The sequence below is a fragment of the Bactrocera dorsalis genome, chromosome 1 (genome assembly GCF_023373825.1).
Source record: "Bactrocera dorsalis isolate Fly_Bdor chromosome 1, ASM2337382v1, whole genome shotgun sequence".
NCBI lineage: Eukaryota > Metazoa > Arthropoda > Insecta > Diptera > Tephritidae > Bactrocera > Bactrocera dorsalis.
The window spans coordinates 19,047,390-19,063,503 of NC_064303.1; the positions used below are offsets into that span (position 1 = coordinate 19,047,390).

Consider the following 16,114-nt stretch of genomic DNA (forward strand, 5'->3'; position numbering starts at 1 on the left):
TCGCACTTGTTAAGTTAAAGTATAACAACTCAAAATTTCCAAAGATGCTACATAGATAGTATATACATGTGTACATGCATAGGAGTTGTGGGTAGTACCGATTCATTTTTATCTACTTCATACATATCTATAATGATTTTCGATTTAAAATGCCGAATATGTCGGTCAGTGCACGAGATATACATACATTTATATATACAATATAAGTATATAAAATTGCTTGGATTACCATCCTCTGGTTTATGTTTTACAACTTAAGATATTTCCCTGGTTTTGATTCCTTAAGACTTAAAAATTTAAAAATTATTTTTAATTAAGATATCCAGTATTTCAAAAAAAGGAAATAAATTAAATTCATATATCAAGTTTCAAATGATGCATTATTTAAAACCCTTTATTCCATAAATTCAAAATATGTCTATTCGAAAATAATCTTGCATAAATTTGATATAAGATTTAGTTCATACTGGGTATGTCATGAATAATTTTCACATTTTATATTGTATGTAATTCTTTATATTATACATACTTATATTTTTCTTTCACTACTAGCAGAGAAGAAGAAGAAGACATAGGAAATTTTGACGGAATTTGTACAAATATAATTTGTTCGATTCTTTGAAACTTGAGATGATCACCATACAAAATCGAGATGAAATATGACATTTATATCGGTATTCTGCGTGAGATTGTCTCATGTCTCTAATAGTGACTATAGTAATTTAGTGATTCTGTTAGTCAGGAGTCGTTAATATTCGCTGGGGGTGTTTTTTTACGTGGCGGGTCCCAAACCCAGCGCACAACCCTATGCAGGGGATGTTTCGCCTTCTCACGTTAGCTCGCCTTCAAACGGATGTTCTTAGGCTACCCAGAGGATACTTGGTCAAAGACCGGAAGTCGTGAGCTGCTTGAGTCATATGCAAAAGAATCGTTTCTGGCCACTCCCAAGTGAATGGCGATCAGAGAACTTTCCTCACTTGCGTGAACTTCTACACATGACTCCATCCTCCTGAACTTCTACACATGACTCCATCCTCCGACGTTACGTACAGCTGCAACCGAAACCATTGGTTTTCGGAAAGTGCAAAAGAACAGCTGGTACGACGAGGAGTGCCGTGTCGCAGCGGAGAGAAAACAGGCTGCCTACCTCGCAACGTTACGATCGACCACAACACGTGCGGGATGGGATAGATACCGAGAGTTGAAGAGGGAAGCGAGACGCATTTGCAGACAGAAGAAGAAAGAGGCCGAAATGCGTGAGTATGAACAGCTCGATAAGCTGGCCGACAGGGGTAATGCTCGAAAATTCTACGAAAAGATGCGGCGGCTTACAGAAGGTTTCAAGACCGGAGCATACTCTTGTAGAACCCCCAAAGGTGATCTAGTTACCGATGCCCAGAGCATACTTAAATTATGGAGGGAACACTTCTCTAGCCTGCTGAATGGCAGTGAAAGCACAACAACACCGGGAGAAGGCGAACCCGATTCCCCAATCGATGACGATGGAGCAGACGTTCCATTACCCGACCATGAAGAAGTTCGAATAGCAATCACCCGCCTGAAGAACAACAAAGCGGCAGGGGCCGATGGATTGCCGGCCGAGCTATTCAAACACGGCGGCGAAGAACTGATAAGGAGCATGCATCAGCTTCTTTGTAAAATATGGTCGGACGAAAGCATGCCCAACGACTGGAATTTAAGTGTGCTATGCCCAATCCATAAAAAAGGAGACCCCACAATCTGCGCCAACTACCGTGGGATTAGCCTCCTCAACATCGCATATAAGGTTCTATCGAGCGTATTGTGTGAAAGATTAAAGCCCACCGTCAACGAACTGATTGGACCTTATCAGTGTGGCTTTAGACCTGGCAAATCAACAACTGACCAGATATTCACCATGCGCCAAATCTTGGAAAAGACCCGTGAAAGGAGAATCGACACACACCACCTCTTCGTCGATTTCAAAGCTGCTTTCGACAGCACGAAAAGGGGCTGCGTAAACTGACGTTGAGCGGCACCAGAAGCTCCGTCAGAATCGGGATGAACCTCTCCGAGCCGTTCGATACCAAACGAGGTTTCAGACAAGGCGACTCCCTATCGTGCGACTTTTTCAATCTGCTGCTGGAGAAAATAGTTCGAGCTGCAGAACTTAATCGAGCGGGTACAATCTTCTATAAGAGTGTACAGCTGCTGGCGTATGCCGATGATATTGATATCATCGGCCTCAACACCCGCGCCGTTAGTTCTGCTTTCTCCAGACTGGACAAGGAAGCAAAACGAATGGGTCTGGCAGTGAACGAGGGCAAGACGAAATATCTCCTGTCATCAAACAAACAGTCGTCGCACTCGCGACTTGGCACTCACGTCACTGTTGACAGTCATAACTTTGAAGTTGTAGATAATTTCGTCTATCTTGGAACCAGCGTAAACACCACCAACAATGTCAGCCTAGAAATCCAACGCAGGATAACTCTTGCCAACAGGTGCTACTTCGGACTGAGTAGGCAATTAGAAGCAAAGTCCTCTCTCGACAGACAAAAACTAAACTCTATAAGTCTCTCATAATCCCCGTCCTGCTATATGGTGCAGAGGCTTGGACGATGTCAACAGCGGATGAGTCGACGTTGCGAGTTTTCGAGAGAAAAATTCTGCGAAAGATTTATGGTCCTTTGCGCGTTGGCCACGGCGAATATCGCATTCGATGGAACGATGAGCTGTACGAGATATACGACGACATTGACATAGTTCAGCGAATTAAAGACAGCGGCTACGCTGGCTAGGTCATGTTGTCCGGATGGATGAAAACACTCCAGCTCTGAAAGTATTCGACGCAGTACCCGCCGGGGGAAGCAGAGGAAGAGGAAGACCTCCACTCCGTTGGAAGGACCAAGTGGAGAAGGACCTGGCTTCGCTTGGAATATCCAATTGGCGTCACGTAGCGAAAAGAAGAAACGACTGGCGCGCGGTTGTTAACTCGGCTATAATCGCGTAAGCGGTGTCTACGCCAATTAAGAAGAAGAAGAAGTTAGTCAGGAGTCTCATTTTGGTATTCTGGCAAATAGAGTATACTACTTTACAGAATACTACTATACTGTAACTGCCAGAATACCAAAATGATACTCCTGACTAACAGAATCACTAAATTACTATAGTCACTATTAGAGACATGAGACAATCGTCTCACGCAGAATACCGACATTAAATTCTCTACGTAAATCATTCATGCTACAGCTCAAATCGTAGAGCTGCGTCTATACGCTCGTTGGGTCATTGGTTCGAAACCTGTGACCAGTACTTATTATTTTTATTCTCTGCGTAAATTATTCATGCTACAGCTCAAATAGTAGAGCTGCGTCTATACGCTCGTTGGGTCATTGGTTCGAAACCTGTGACCAGTACTTATTATTTTTATTTTTTTTTTCAATGTTTGTAATTTTTTTTCAATTGTAAAATAAAAGAACTATTTTAGAAAATAAAAATGTACATATTGACACATTAATATTTTAATTTAAACATTTATAAACACATTATTGTGAATTGCTTATAAGTACTCCGTCGCTATTAAATAACTGCAAACATACATACATTCATGTTTATACATGTTTCCAACTTTATCCACTTTTTAACCTTAAACGTGCAAATTATATTTGCAAATGAAGCACTTCAATGAACACCACGTAAACGTTTTATTAATCAGCTAAAGCAAACCAAATGCAAAAATTCTTACACACATTCACACACATGTATTTTATATATGGTATTCTCTCTTTACATTGTTGTTGCTTGTTTGTTGCCATGTGCTTGAAATAAACCGAAGCAGTCACCAAATAACCAACCACCTAACTTGCTCTACCTGCTTACCGCTTGCCTGTCGCTTTGCTTATCTGTTTTTTATTCCATGCAAGCATGCTTGTGTCACGCACACCGTACTGACTTGCAATTCTCATATCGTTAATAAATATGTGCAATGAAGTAGTTTTTTGTTTGCGTTGTTAAGTTAGCTTTGCGCAGAGGCGATATCGTAACCAATGAGGTTCTACCGAGGTGCGATTATTGCTAGTTGAAAACTTTAACCAATACCCCGCCGTGGAGGACGTGAAATACCGTCCGCCAAGGCAATTTTTGGAAGCCCGAGAGGGCTTGTTAATTAATAAATTTCACATAATTTTAAGTACAAATTAGATTTTATTTATGTTTGTTGGTGATTATTGTATTTTCTCTCATGATTTCGTGCAGATTATATCAGCATCTGAGGAATTTTGTATTGAGATGATTGAAGTTGTTGTTGTAGATTGAAAATAGTAATTAATTTTTTGGATAAATGTTATTGCAGAATGTCCAATGTTCTCAGACATCAGGAACTTTGAGGAAATAGGAATTAGCTGAACAGTTTTACGGTTAGATGTAAGCGACGTTATCCCCACAAGATACCGAACAGTTTTAAGGTCGTTTGAAAGTTGTTATTTAGGCGGCAAAAACTATTAGCTGAAACTTAAGGTTGTGTGATTTCTGGGTGCTCTCTGTAAATCATTCATGCTACAGCTCAAATAGTGGAGCTGCGCCCGTACGCTCGTTGGGTCATTGGTTCGAAACCTGTGACATACTTATTATTTTTAATTCTTTTTTTGCAAAGTTTGTATTTTTTTTTAATTAAAAAATAAAGGAACTATTTTAGAAATGTATGTATTTTAGTATGGGTGGCAACCCCTGGTCCAGGGCAGTATGGAAGCTTAACTGGTAGTAGTTTCGGTTACGTGGTCTGACCGAAGACTTAATTCTGGTACGACCATGAACAGAAACCCTTAGGGTATCGGGGGTATCGCTTATTATTACTAATAAGTGTAAATATTTCAATTTGGACTACTTACATATGTAGATGGATGCTAAAGATAAGTAAATATATCTTCTACTCCCATCCGTCATATACTAAAAATAATGAACATAAAAAAAGTTTTCTGCTGGAAGATACTGTCTGTATAGTGACCCAAAGTCGAAATCTAAAATTTACAAAATATATTTTAAAAAAATCTTATTTGATTTAATCTTTATAATTTCTTTTGCACTTCCAGTTCGATTTCCGTTTTGGATGGTAGCGATGGTTTTCGTATCTTCTCCATTAATAGCTGTGACAAGGTGGAGGAGATTTTCACCAGCGATGCCGAGCATATTATTTTAATGGAACGTCTCTTCAACACCTCACTAGTGGTGATGGTCACTGCCGAGAAGCCGCATTGCTTGCAAATGTTGCACTTCAAGAAGAATCAGAAAATCTGCAATTGTGTCTATCCCACAAACATACTGAGCATACGGATGAATCGTACGCGTTTGATCGCCTGCCTGGAGGAGAGCATACACATACACGATATACGCGACATGAAGCAATTGTACTCCATTGAGAATATAGCGCCCAATGAATTGGGCCTCTGCTCGCTTTCGCTCAACTCGCATTTGGCCTTTCCCATTAGCAGCACCAGCGGCGACTTGCGTCTGTATAATGCCTCCAAACTGAAACCGGGCATTGTTATACATGCGCACGAAAGCCGTTTGTCGGCATTGAATTTTTCGCCGAGCGGTCAGCTGTTAGCGACCGCCTCCGAGCGTGGTACTGTGATACGTGTGTTCTGTGTGAAGACTGGTCAGCGCGTGCAGGAATTCCGACGCGGCGTAAAGCGTTGTGTGCGCATAGCTTCGTTGGTGTTTTCGGTTAATTCACAATTTCTCTGTGTCACATCCAATACGGAGACAGTGCACATATTCAAAATCGACGAAAAGGCTGTGATGATGACACTAGAGGGTGAGTAAACACATAAAATGCAACTAATTGAAAATCCACTCATAAAGTGTATTTATTATTTACAGCTGAAGCCTTGAAGGCGGCCAACGCTGCTGCTGACAAGCAACCGGAAAAGTCATCGCCATCGTCGGCGAATGCTGAGGCCAGTGGTTCGGAAGCGGTCTCATCATCGCCGAATAGCGGCTGGTCCGATTATTTGTCGAAGGCGGTGTCCTCGTACCTGTTGCCAACACAAGTGAGCGATGTGCTTGCGCAGGATCGCGCCTTTGCCACAGCTGTGTTGGCTCAACCTGGCATGCGTCACATTTGTGGCTTGACGTACGTACAAAAGGATCTGAAAGTGTTGATCGCTAGCCAGGAAGGCTTTCTATACATTCATGAGTTCGACGCGGAACAGGGTGGCGCATGCAAACTGCAGGCTGTGCATGATTTGCGCGGTGCACTCGACGGTGTCGTGGGTGAGTGAGAGTCTTATTTTAATCGTTTAAGCGGTTATATCCTCTTGTGATTTCCAAAAAATCGATTTTTATAGTATTTAATTACTTATATGTATTTATTTATCTTAAATTATTTACATTTATAGAACTGAGTCTCTCCGAAAGCAGCGACAAAATGTCACCTGGCTCGTCTAATAAGGAGGCTAGAGGTAGCCACAATGTACCGACCATAAATGTGACCGGCGGTAAGGCTACACGAACTGATGGCACGCCAAAAACCAGCAAACCAACAACAAGTACAAATGCCAGCAGCGGTGCGAAAAGTAAAAAGAGTACCGTTGCGCGCTGTATCATAGAAAATCCAGATCCAGTGCCGGACAATTCGTATGCCGGCATACTAAAGGGCCACCAAAAGGCTGATCCACTAACAGGTAATAACTATTTGATGGTGTATATATAAGCATAAATATATGCGTATATGTTCACGTGTATGTTTATACTACTATGAGCAAAAAATAGTGAGACTTTATTCTTCAAATTCTATTACGTCCTCTTCAAAGTTATTTACCTTGGCCCCAATACACTTGTGTCAACGGTTTTTCCAATTCTCGAAAAAGTTGTTAAAGTTAATTTCCGGAATAGCCTTCTATGCGCGTAGCGATTTACGTTTAATGACTTCAATTGACTCAAAACGGTTTCCCCGGAGCGTTCATTTGAGTTTGCTGAATACCAGAAAACACACTGAGATAAATTAGGCGAATGCGGTGGTTGCGGGACGATATTGCTTAAAAATTTGGCGAAAAACTCACGAAGAATTAATGCAGTATGCAACAGTGCCTTATTGTAGTGCAAAAACCAAGAGTTGTCTGCCCATAATTCCCGCCTCTATACGAATAGCTTCACGCATAGCATTCAAATAGTATTCCTTGTTGACGATTTGGCCGGTCGGTAGAAATTCGATGTGCACCACAGCTCGATAGTCGAAGAAAACTGTCAACATAACCTTGATATTTGATGTTTTCGGCTTCGGCTGACCTTTGCCACAATATTCAGGCGATTGATAGTCTGTTTCTAAATCGTAAGTACAGATTCAAGACTAACCGCCAGTAGTAATACATTTCATGACATGCGGGTAGTCGGAAAGCATTTTTTTACGGACGTTAACGCGACGTTGTTTTTCTAAAAAATTTTGTGATTTTTGGAACCAATTGTACATTCACTTTTCTTAGGCCCAAATGATCTGTCAAAATGGTTTTCACTGATCGTTTTGATATTCCAAGGTTGCCTGTAATTTCTCTGACTGTTAATCATTGATTCTCCAGCACCAATTCCTTTATTTTAATAGCGTGTTGCTCACCAGTTGATGACGTCCATCCAGGACGTGGTTCGTCGTCAACGCGTTCGCAACACTCTTTGAATAATTTGTATCAATCAAAAACACTTGATTGTGACCAACAGTTGCCAGCATCTGAAGGTTTAGCATTAAACATTTCATTCCGCATACAAATTTTAATGGAACTACTTTGTTGAATAATTTCACTCATCGTAAAAGTCACCAAATGCACTTTATGCACTTCAGGAAGCCAAGCGTATACTTAACTTAAAACAAAAAATTCTTTTATGTATTCTTATTTTATGTCCTCCGACTAAACAATAATTATTATTTTAATGTGAAATTTGCACAGATGTCACTGACATTTCATACAACATGAAGAAAGATGTTGCCACCAATGGGGTTTCGCGCGAAATTTCAATTAAAAAGTCTTACTATTTTTTGCCCATATTCCATTTGTATAATTTCTCTACTTTGGCGCTTAATTTTTCTTCATCTTCTCACAACACAAAATTACTAAATTATTTTCCTTTACATGCAAATTTGCTATCAAATTCTCTGCAATGGCAATGAATTTGACAACGCCCGACACTTCTTCATCTTCATTTTCAGCAGACTCTGCCAAGTACCGTAAGCTCTGTGATGCCATTGATACGCCGAGCAAACTCTTCGATGAGCGTCAATTTCCGCCAGTGGCGATTGCGGCACGCGACTGACCAACGAAACGCGTGCGAAATGAGGAGAAGAATCTTTATGCCGTTGTTGAAAGCTTAAATTTGAATTGAAAATACAAAATTTAATTGGCAAATGCAGTTTTTAATTGTATATGCGGCTTTCGCAAAGGCACAGCTGCAACAAAAACAAAACAAAAATATATGTAATAATAAATTAACAATTAAATTAGCAAAATATAAAGCGTATCAATTAGCCGATAATTATTGTTTAAAAACTAATGTCTTACATTTTAATGCAAAAAAATAATAAAAAAAAAATAAATATAAATAAAATTATAGTTACACGCCTAATTGTTAGCGCATACGCATATGCAAGTATTAATATTAGTTGTAGCATTTTAATTCACTTATGTACATTTATGTAGCATAAAAGCAAACAATATTTGTTAGCCAATTAAGCTTACTAAGCATTTACTTATACACACACACACATATATACATATATACGATTTAAATAATTTACTAAACTATAGCCGACATGTGACTAAATATTACGATTTTAAGCTTTACGCTCTCTTTTATTTTAAATTTGTTTATTTGTCTGTTTTTCGAGGCCCACAAATGGGCGCTTTACGATTTTTTTAGTATTTAATGGTAAACTTATTTTTATATACACGATATGTTACTATGCTATACGTTACTATGCTATCTCAAAATACTCCCGATAAATATTGGTTTTATGTAATTGTAAAGTTTTTACACAAAAAAAAATTAAAAATTTTATTTTAATACTTTTTTAAAATAATTTCAATGCTGATAGTAATACAATATTACTTGATTATTAAATATTTGTGAAAAACAGAAGCAAATTTGTGCTTCTCGCTTTTGTCAGTTTTGTGATTTGTTTTTTTTTTATGTTTTTTATGTTTTTCATATTTTTTAATTTTTTTTTTATTTAATTTTTTGTTTTTATTTTATTTCTTATTTATTTATTTTATTAAGTTTTATAAATTTGTTTAAATTAATATTACTTTTTAATTTTTTAAATTGTAATTATTTTAATTTTTTCAATTCATTTCATTTCATTTTTTTTAATTTTTTAATAATTAATGTTTTAATTGTAAAACTAAAATAGTAGTTTTTTATATTTTTTTATAAATTATTTGTTTTCTTTTTTAATTTTTTTTTATATTATTATTTTTAATTTTTTTTTAATCGTTTACATAGTATATTTTTGGAATTTTTTTAATTATTTTTATATGTTTTCAGTTGTTTTATTATTTTTTTAATTTTTTATTAATTGTTTATTTTATTTTTCATAATTTTTTATTAATTGTTTTTATTATTTTTTATAATTTTTTATTTAGTTTATAATTTTTTTATTGTTTTTTATTAATTACTGACTTATTCGATTTTTTATAATTTTTTAAATTTATTTCTAAATTTTTCAATTGTTTTTAATTAAATTTTCTTTTTAAATATTCTGCTTTTTTGTTTCTTCTTTTATTTTTTTTACTATCGGTTTTTAATTTTATTTAATTAACTAACTATTTTATATATTTTTATATATTATTAAATTTTCTTATTTTAAACATATGTATGTATTTGTTTTTTCTGTTTTTTCCATTTTTGATTTTTTTCTATTTTTTTTTTTAATTTTTAATTTTTTAAAGTTTATTTTATTTTATACTTTATCAATTCCTTATTTTTTTTGCTCCAACAATAAAAAAACGAACATAAAACCTAAAAGCAAAGCCACTGGCGCCACAATATTTTATAAACATGCATATAGTAGTATACATACATACATACTATGTACATATGTATGTACTTAAGTACATGTGTATATAATGAATAGCAGCATAAACGTCCACACTTATCGACAATCTCTCATCAAAGTCTTGTAAAAATTTTAATGCGCGTACGTTCGATTGATTTGTATGGATAAAAGCATATACATACATATGTACATGCATTAGGGTGCTTCAAAAAAATTTTAGATTTTTTTTCAACTGTCGCGGGAATTTTTAAAGTTTGAAAAGCCAACTTTCTGAATATGTGATGGTTCTTTTTGAGAAACGAAGATTAGCTGGTGAAATTTTAGTTTGAATGAAAAAACGAAAATTCCTATATAAAACTTATGGAAACCTAAAAAAAAAAAATAGCGACCCCTTACAGTTCAGCGCCTGGCTTGAGGGAGGATTTTTTGCTGGTCAATCACTAACATTTGAGGGGGTAAGAGTTGAAAAATAAATTCAAAAAATTTTTTTGAAGCACCCTAACATACATACATTGATACATACTTATGTACATTAGAAAGGGGAAGGAAGTTACAATTTGTCAATAAATAATAACAGCATTGAAAGTGTTAAAACCAAGTACCTAAATATATTTTAAACAACACAAAGAGCTTATGAAAATATGAAAAATATATACATACATACATACATTGTAAAAAATAGTGTTGCAATTTTATGAAATAGCAAAGAATGGAAACTTTAACAAAGAAAAAAATGAAAAGTATTATTTAAAAAAAAACTATTATATTAAAAATAAAATAAAAAGTGAACTAAAATGTTGTATGCAAAAAAAATACATAGTTTTTCAAATAATATATGCAAAAAATAAAAATTCTGTTCAAAAAATAAGGTGTTAATATATCTACAAATAAAAAATATTTATAAATAATATAAAAAAATATATAATAAAAAAATCAGTTACGAATGAAAAAATTAGCATTATAAAATAAAATGAAGTATATACATACATACATATAACAAATCTATAATATATTTCAATAAAAAATACAAAAGTATAGTGATATAACACAAAATCAAGTAAAATGTATAATATGTATATTCCCAACAAAAAAGTTTTTTTTTGTTTTGTAAATTTCAATATATTTAGATTCTGATTAAATATAAAAAAAACAGCTAAATTTCATAAAACAAAAAAGTAAAAATAAAAACATACAATAGCGCAGCGAAAACAAAAATATCTAAATAAAAAAATATAATTATATACATACATACATACATTTATAACTATTATTAAAAGGAAACAGTGCAAATAATTCATTTTAAAAAGAAAAAGCAGGAAAAACATATTTAACTTTTTTCTGATAAACGATTTTTTCTCAGATATTTTAATAAAATTTATTTATATGTATAAAAAAAATATTTTTTTCGCAGCTATTTATTAAATGGATATTTATGAAATTTAAAATAAAATAAATTAATTTCTTACACAAATGTAAGATTTTGAAGAAAATTGCATTTCATTATGACAGAAAATCTAATTTTCTTTCAATATCTTACATTTTGTCAAATTAAAAAAAAAAAATTCTGCAATTGTTTAAAATTCCAAATATTTAACATAAAACGCAATAAAAAATTCGTAATTAACTGTATTCTCTTATTAAAGCAATTTGCAAATTCGTAGCATAACAGAAATGGTAAAAATTAAGACTTTTTTTTAATTTTCATAATTTTTTTTTTGATAAAAATAACAACTCTTCATCCAAATATGTATAAGCAAAAACTTAAATAAAAAATTCAATATTTTTTATTTTCTTTTATATTTTTTAATTTTATTTTTTATTTATTATTATTTTTTTTAATTACTTTTTTAATTTTTTTTTTAGTATTTAGTATTTATTTTAATTATTTTTTTTTAGTATTTAGTATTTATTTTTTTTCCCCCTTTTTTAATGTAACAACTTATAAGTAGTTTGCAAATTTCTATAATAATAAACATGAAAACACTAAAATTTTCAATTAAATTTTTTTTAATATTTTTTTATTGTTTTTTTTTTTAATTAAATATAACAACTTTTAACAAAACAATTTGCAAATTCGCATAATAATAGAAATGGCAAAACTGAAAATTTTTTTTTAATTTTCAATGATTTTTTTTATTAGTATTATTTTTAATAAAAATGTTAGCTCCTTATAAAAATATTTGCAAATTCGTACAATAAAAAAATTAATATTTTTTAATTTAATTGAATTTCCAACATTTTTATTTTCTTTATTTATTTTTTATTAAATGTAACAACTATTAATAAATTATTTTGAAATTTTCACTAAGAATAAAAATGAATAAACTAAAGTTTTCAATTAAAATTTATTTAAATATTTTTTTTATTTATATAAATATTTTTTTATTCCTTTTTGTTTTGTTTTGTTTCTATTTAATACAACAACTCCTATTGAATCAATTTTCAAATTCGTATATAAATAAAATGTAAAAGGTTTTGTTTTAAAATTTTAATTAATTTTTATTTTTTATATAATTTCCAATAATTTTTAGTTTTAATTAAATATAACAAGTCTTAATAAAAAAATTTGCAAATTAGTGTAACAATAAAAATGACACAATTACATTTTTTTATATAAAAAGTAAATTTTTTAATAGTTTTTTTTTAGTGTTTTATTTTTTTTTATTTAATATAACAGCACCTAATAAATCAATTCGAAAATTCCTACATAAATGTATACAATAAAGATACTTTTTTTTTAATTTTCATTTAAAATTTTTTTATTTTAAAATTTTGTTAAAACAATTTTTTGGTTTTATAATTAACAACTTTAAACATTAAATTTTGCAAATTCGTGTATAATTACAACTTTTTTCTAGAATTCTTAAATTATTTTTAATATGTTTTTAAACATTTTTTTTTAATATATTTTTCTTTAATATATTTTTTAAACATTTTTTTTTAATAATTTTTAATAATTTTTTTTTATGTTTTTTAATATTTTTTTTATTTTTTTATAATTTTTTTTTATTGTTTTTTTAATAAAATTTATTTATAACTTATGTACATATATACACAATTTGTTTGTGTAATTACATTTTGTATGTAGAAATTTTAAAACTTTTTTAAGATTTACCAAAAGCAAAATTTAATAATGTAAAAAATAAAAAGTTGAATCAAGCACAAAAAATTGAAGATATTGTTGTAATAAAATTATGTAATAATATTATATATTATATTAATAAATATAAAAAATAAAATAAATCCAAAGGCGTTGAAATCTACTTCAAATAATAAAAAAACACAAATTAATGCATACAATAAATTTTAAAATAAAATTTTAACAAAAAAAAAATTTTTTTAATAATACGAGAGCTGAATTTTGTTTAATAATAAAACAGTTGAAACTTTTTTTTTTAACTAATCGAACATTCCTCATTGGCGCAGCAAAGTAATCAGCGAAAATAAATATGTTATTAGCTTTTAATTTATCATACACGATGCTTTTGCGTTTTGAAAAAATATTTACATAAATATGAAGTGATTATTTTTGAAAATTATGGTTAATACAAATGTACATACTTTTGTATTTAAAGCACTATTTTGAAAATATGTAAAGTATTTTTGTCAGCGCAGTCAAACATTTTTAATTTAAATAAAAAAAAAATACGTTTTTGAATCGATATTGAACAGTTAAAATAGAAAAAAAAAGAAAAAAAGAATTTTTTCGAAAATATAGTTTTGGGCAAAGTTTTGAAATTTTAAAAATATTTGAATGAATGTTTTTCTTTTTGCTGACAAATTAAAAGAAATCTAAACTTTCGAAATATTTTGAAAGTTTTCTTAAAAATACTAAAAAAATATTATACTTTTAATGAGTATTGCCATAAAAATTAATAAAAATTTTTTTCGAAAGTTTTGTTTTGAAAATTTCCTGCAAAATTCTGAAAAATATATTACTTTTAATGGGTATTGCTATTTCTTTAGCTGACAATTAATTAATTTTTTTTCGAAAGTTTTGTTTTGAAAATTTCCTGCAAAATTCTGAAAAATATATTACTTTTAATGAGTATTGGCTTTGCTTTGGCTAACATTCCATAAAAATTGATTTAAAAAAGTTTTTTTTCGAAAGTATTGGGCAAGATTTTGAAATTAAAAATTCTAAAAAATATTTCAATCAAAACAAACCAAGTTTCAAAAAAATGTATAATAATATTATTGTGCAATAAAATAATAATAAATTTTTACTCAAATTCACGATTGACACATTTTTTCGATAAAAGTACAATTTAATCAAACCAATAGTTCCAAATATATATTTTTAATTAAAACAACAACTAATTGGTAGACTTGAGCAGATAGCGACCGCAGTGAAACGAATGATTTTATTTTTTTTACTGTTGGTTCGTAAAAATGTTGAAATTTGAGCACAACCGATTTTTTGAAATTAAAGAAAAAAATTTATTTAAAGCAAATAATTATAAATTATAATAATTATATTTAAAAAATTATTATATAATTAAAATATTTAAATTACAACTCTGCTGTTCTTAACTATGTATATTCACCTGCGTCCTTATTTAAAGTATAAAAACCAATAATTCAATTATATAATAATTAATTCAATAAATATGTACAAGCAAAATATTTTCACAAGCTTAAATGTTGTGAACTTCAAAAAAAAAATTTAATATATAAATAAAATGTGCAAAGAAATTGAAAAATGATAAAAAAAAACTACAAAAGGAAAATAAAAGAAATAAAAACATTAAAAAACTCATGAAAAAAACCAAAAAAAAATAATAAAAACTGCAAAAAGTTCAAAAATAAAACAACCAAAAATATTTTTTTTATTCGTTTACAATATTTATTAATGGTTTATATGTCCATTTTCCATTTTTGATTAATATTTTTCCTAAAAAGTGCAAATAGTCAACCCCAGTAAAAAACGTTAATACCGAAAAAAAGTTGAAATTCGACAACACTTCAAAGGAAGCTTTTTTTAACTGATATCGATGAAACCGAGTCTCAAAACTACAACCGTAATGGTGCCGATGAATCATTTTTGAAAAATATGAACCGATCATTCCACCGGCTCACAAACCATTGTTTTTTCTTTGTCCCAAATGCGGCACAAGACAGGGCAATTACGGGAAAAAATTTAAGAAAAGTGTGCCCCTGCCTGTCCATTGCGATCCCCTGTACCAAATATGAGTTTTATATCTTAATTCAGTGCTGGTTATGGCACTTGATGGGTTTTCGGTTCGATTTCGTCCATCTACGAACTCGAATATTTTGTTTGTTCTAAGGAAACCTACCAAGTTTCATGAAGACATCTTTATTTTTACTCAAGTTACAACTTGCACGGAACCACAGACGCACCGACAGACAGTCAACCGGGTTCCAACTTTCACGTCACCTTGTTCATTTGTACATAACTCTATATCTAAGTATCTCGATTATTTTTAAATTAATATTGGGTTGTCAAAAAAGTCTTGCGATATTTTTATTGAATTTTATTTTTTTATATTTATTTCTACTATGCCGGTCTCTTTCGACCAATTCAGCGATTTTATCGCAATTTTCGGTCCATAAACTGCACAAATTTATTGGCGGCTACTTGAGATGCATTTTTGCCTTTATCGTAGTAGTACTGTAAAATATGCCGTATTTTCTCTTTATTTTGCTCCATGTTTGCGACGCTATAACTCACGAACGACTTAAAAGAAACGACAATCAATCAAACACGTGTTAGCGCGTGAAATGAGCTTTCTAAAAAGGTATAGCATGACCCGATGCGACGAATAAAACTAGAACTACGCGCGTTCAGTGCCAACTAGCGAAATACCGCAAGACTTTTTCTGACAACCTAATATGTACGACCGTCAGGCAAAACTATAATACTCTGCAGCAACCTGTCATAAGAGTATAAAAATATAATAAGAAATAATTTAACTCTAAATTTTACAAACTTGAATGTATTCATAATCGGTTCGCAACCGTAGAGTCGCGAACCCTTCAAAAATTTATTTTAGACTCATTAGAGTGCTCCTCTCCACGGAAATCTTTAGTAAAAGGCGAAAGATTTATTCGACAACTGAAGAGAAGCCAGAGTGA

At 31.3% G+C, this 16,114-nt stretch overlaps 1 protein-coding gene and 2 non-coding genes across 4 annotated transcripts in view; 2 read left to right on the forward strand and 1 right to left on the reverse strand.

Moving 5' to 3' along the window:
- The window catches only part of LOC105233378 (WD repeat domain phosphoinositide-interacting protein 2), a 194,669-nt gene extending 185,899 nt beyond the window's left edge, over positions 1 to 8,770 (forward strand). Inside the window, exons 2-5 of one of the 2 annotated variants that reach the window (XM_011215455.4) lie at positions 5,070 to 5,794; positions 5,860 to 6,252; positions 6,378 to 6,662; positions 8,177 to 8,770. In XM_011215455.4, the coding sequence (XP_011213757.2) occupies positions 5,070 to 5,794; positions 5,860 to 6,252; positions 6,378 to 6,662; positions 8,177 to 8,280 (1,507 nt within the window). In that variant the 3' untranslated portion in view covers positions 8,281 to 8,770. The remainder of the gene's footprint in view (positions 1 to 5,069; positions 5,795 to 5,859; positions 6,253 to 6,377; positions 6,663 to 8,176) is intronic. The other variant, XM_011215456.4, reaches the window with a different exon arrangement.
- LOC115066703 (U4 spliceosomal RNA) lies at positions 4,000 to 4,140 on the forward strand. Its single transcript, XR_003846210.1, has one exon. It is a non-coding gene; the product is annotated as a U4 spliceosomal RNA (small nuclear RNA).
- A 7,230-nt stretch (positions 8,771 to 16,000) lies between the features above and the next one.
- LOC115066704 (U5 spliceosomal RNA) lies at positions 16,001 to 16,114 on the reverse strand. Its single transcript, XR_003846211.1, has one exon. It is a non-coding gene; the product is annotated as a U5 spliceosomal RNA (small nuclear RNA).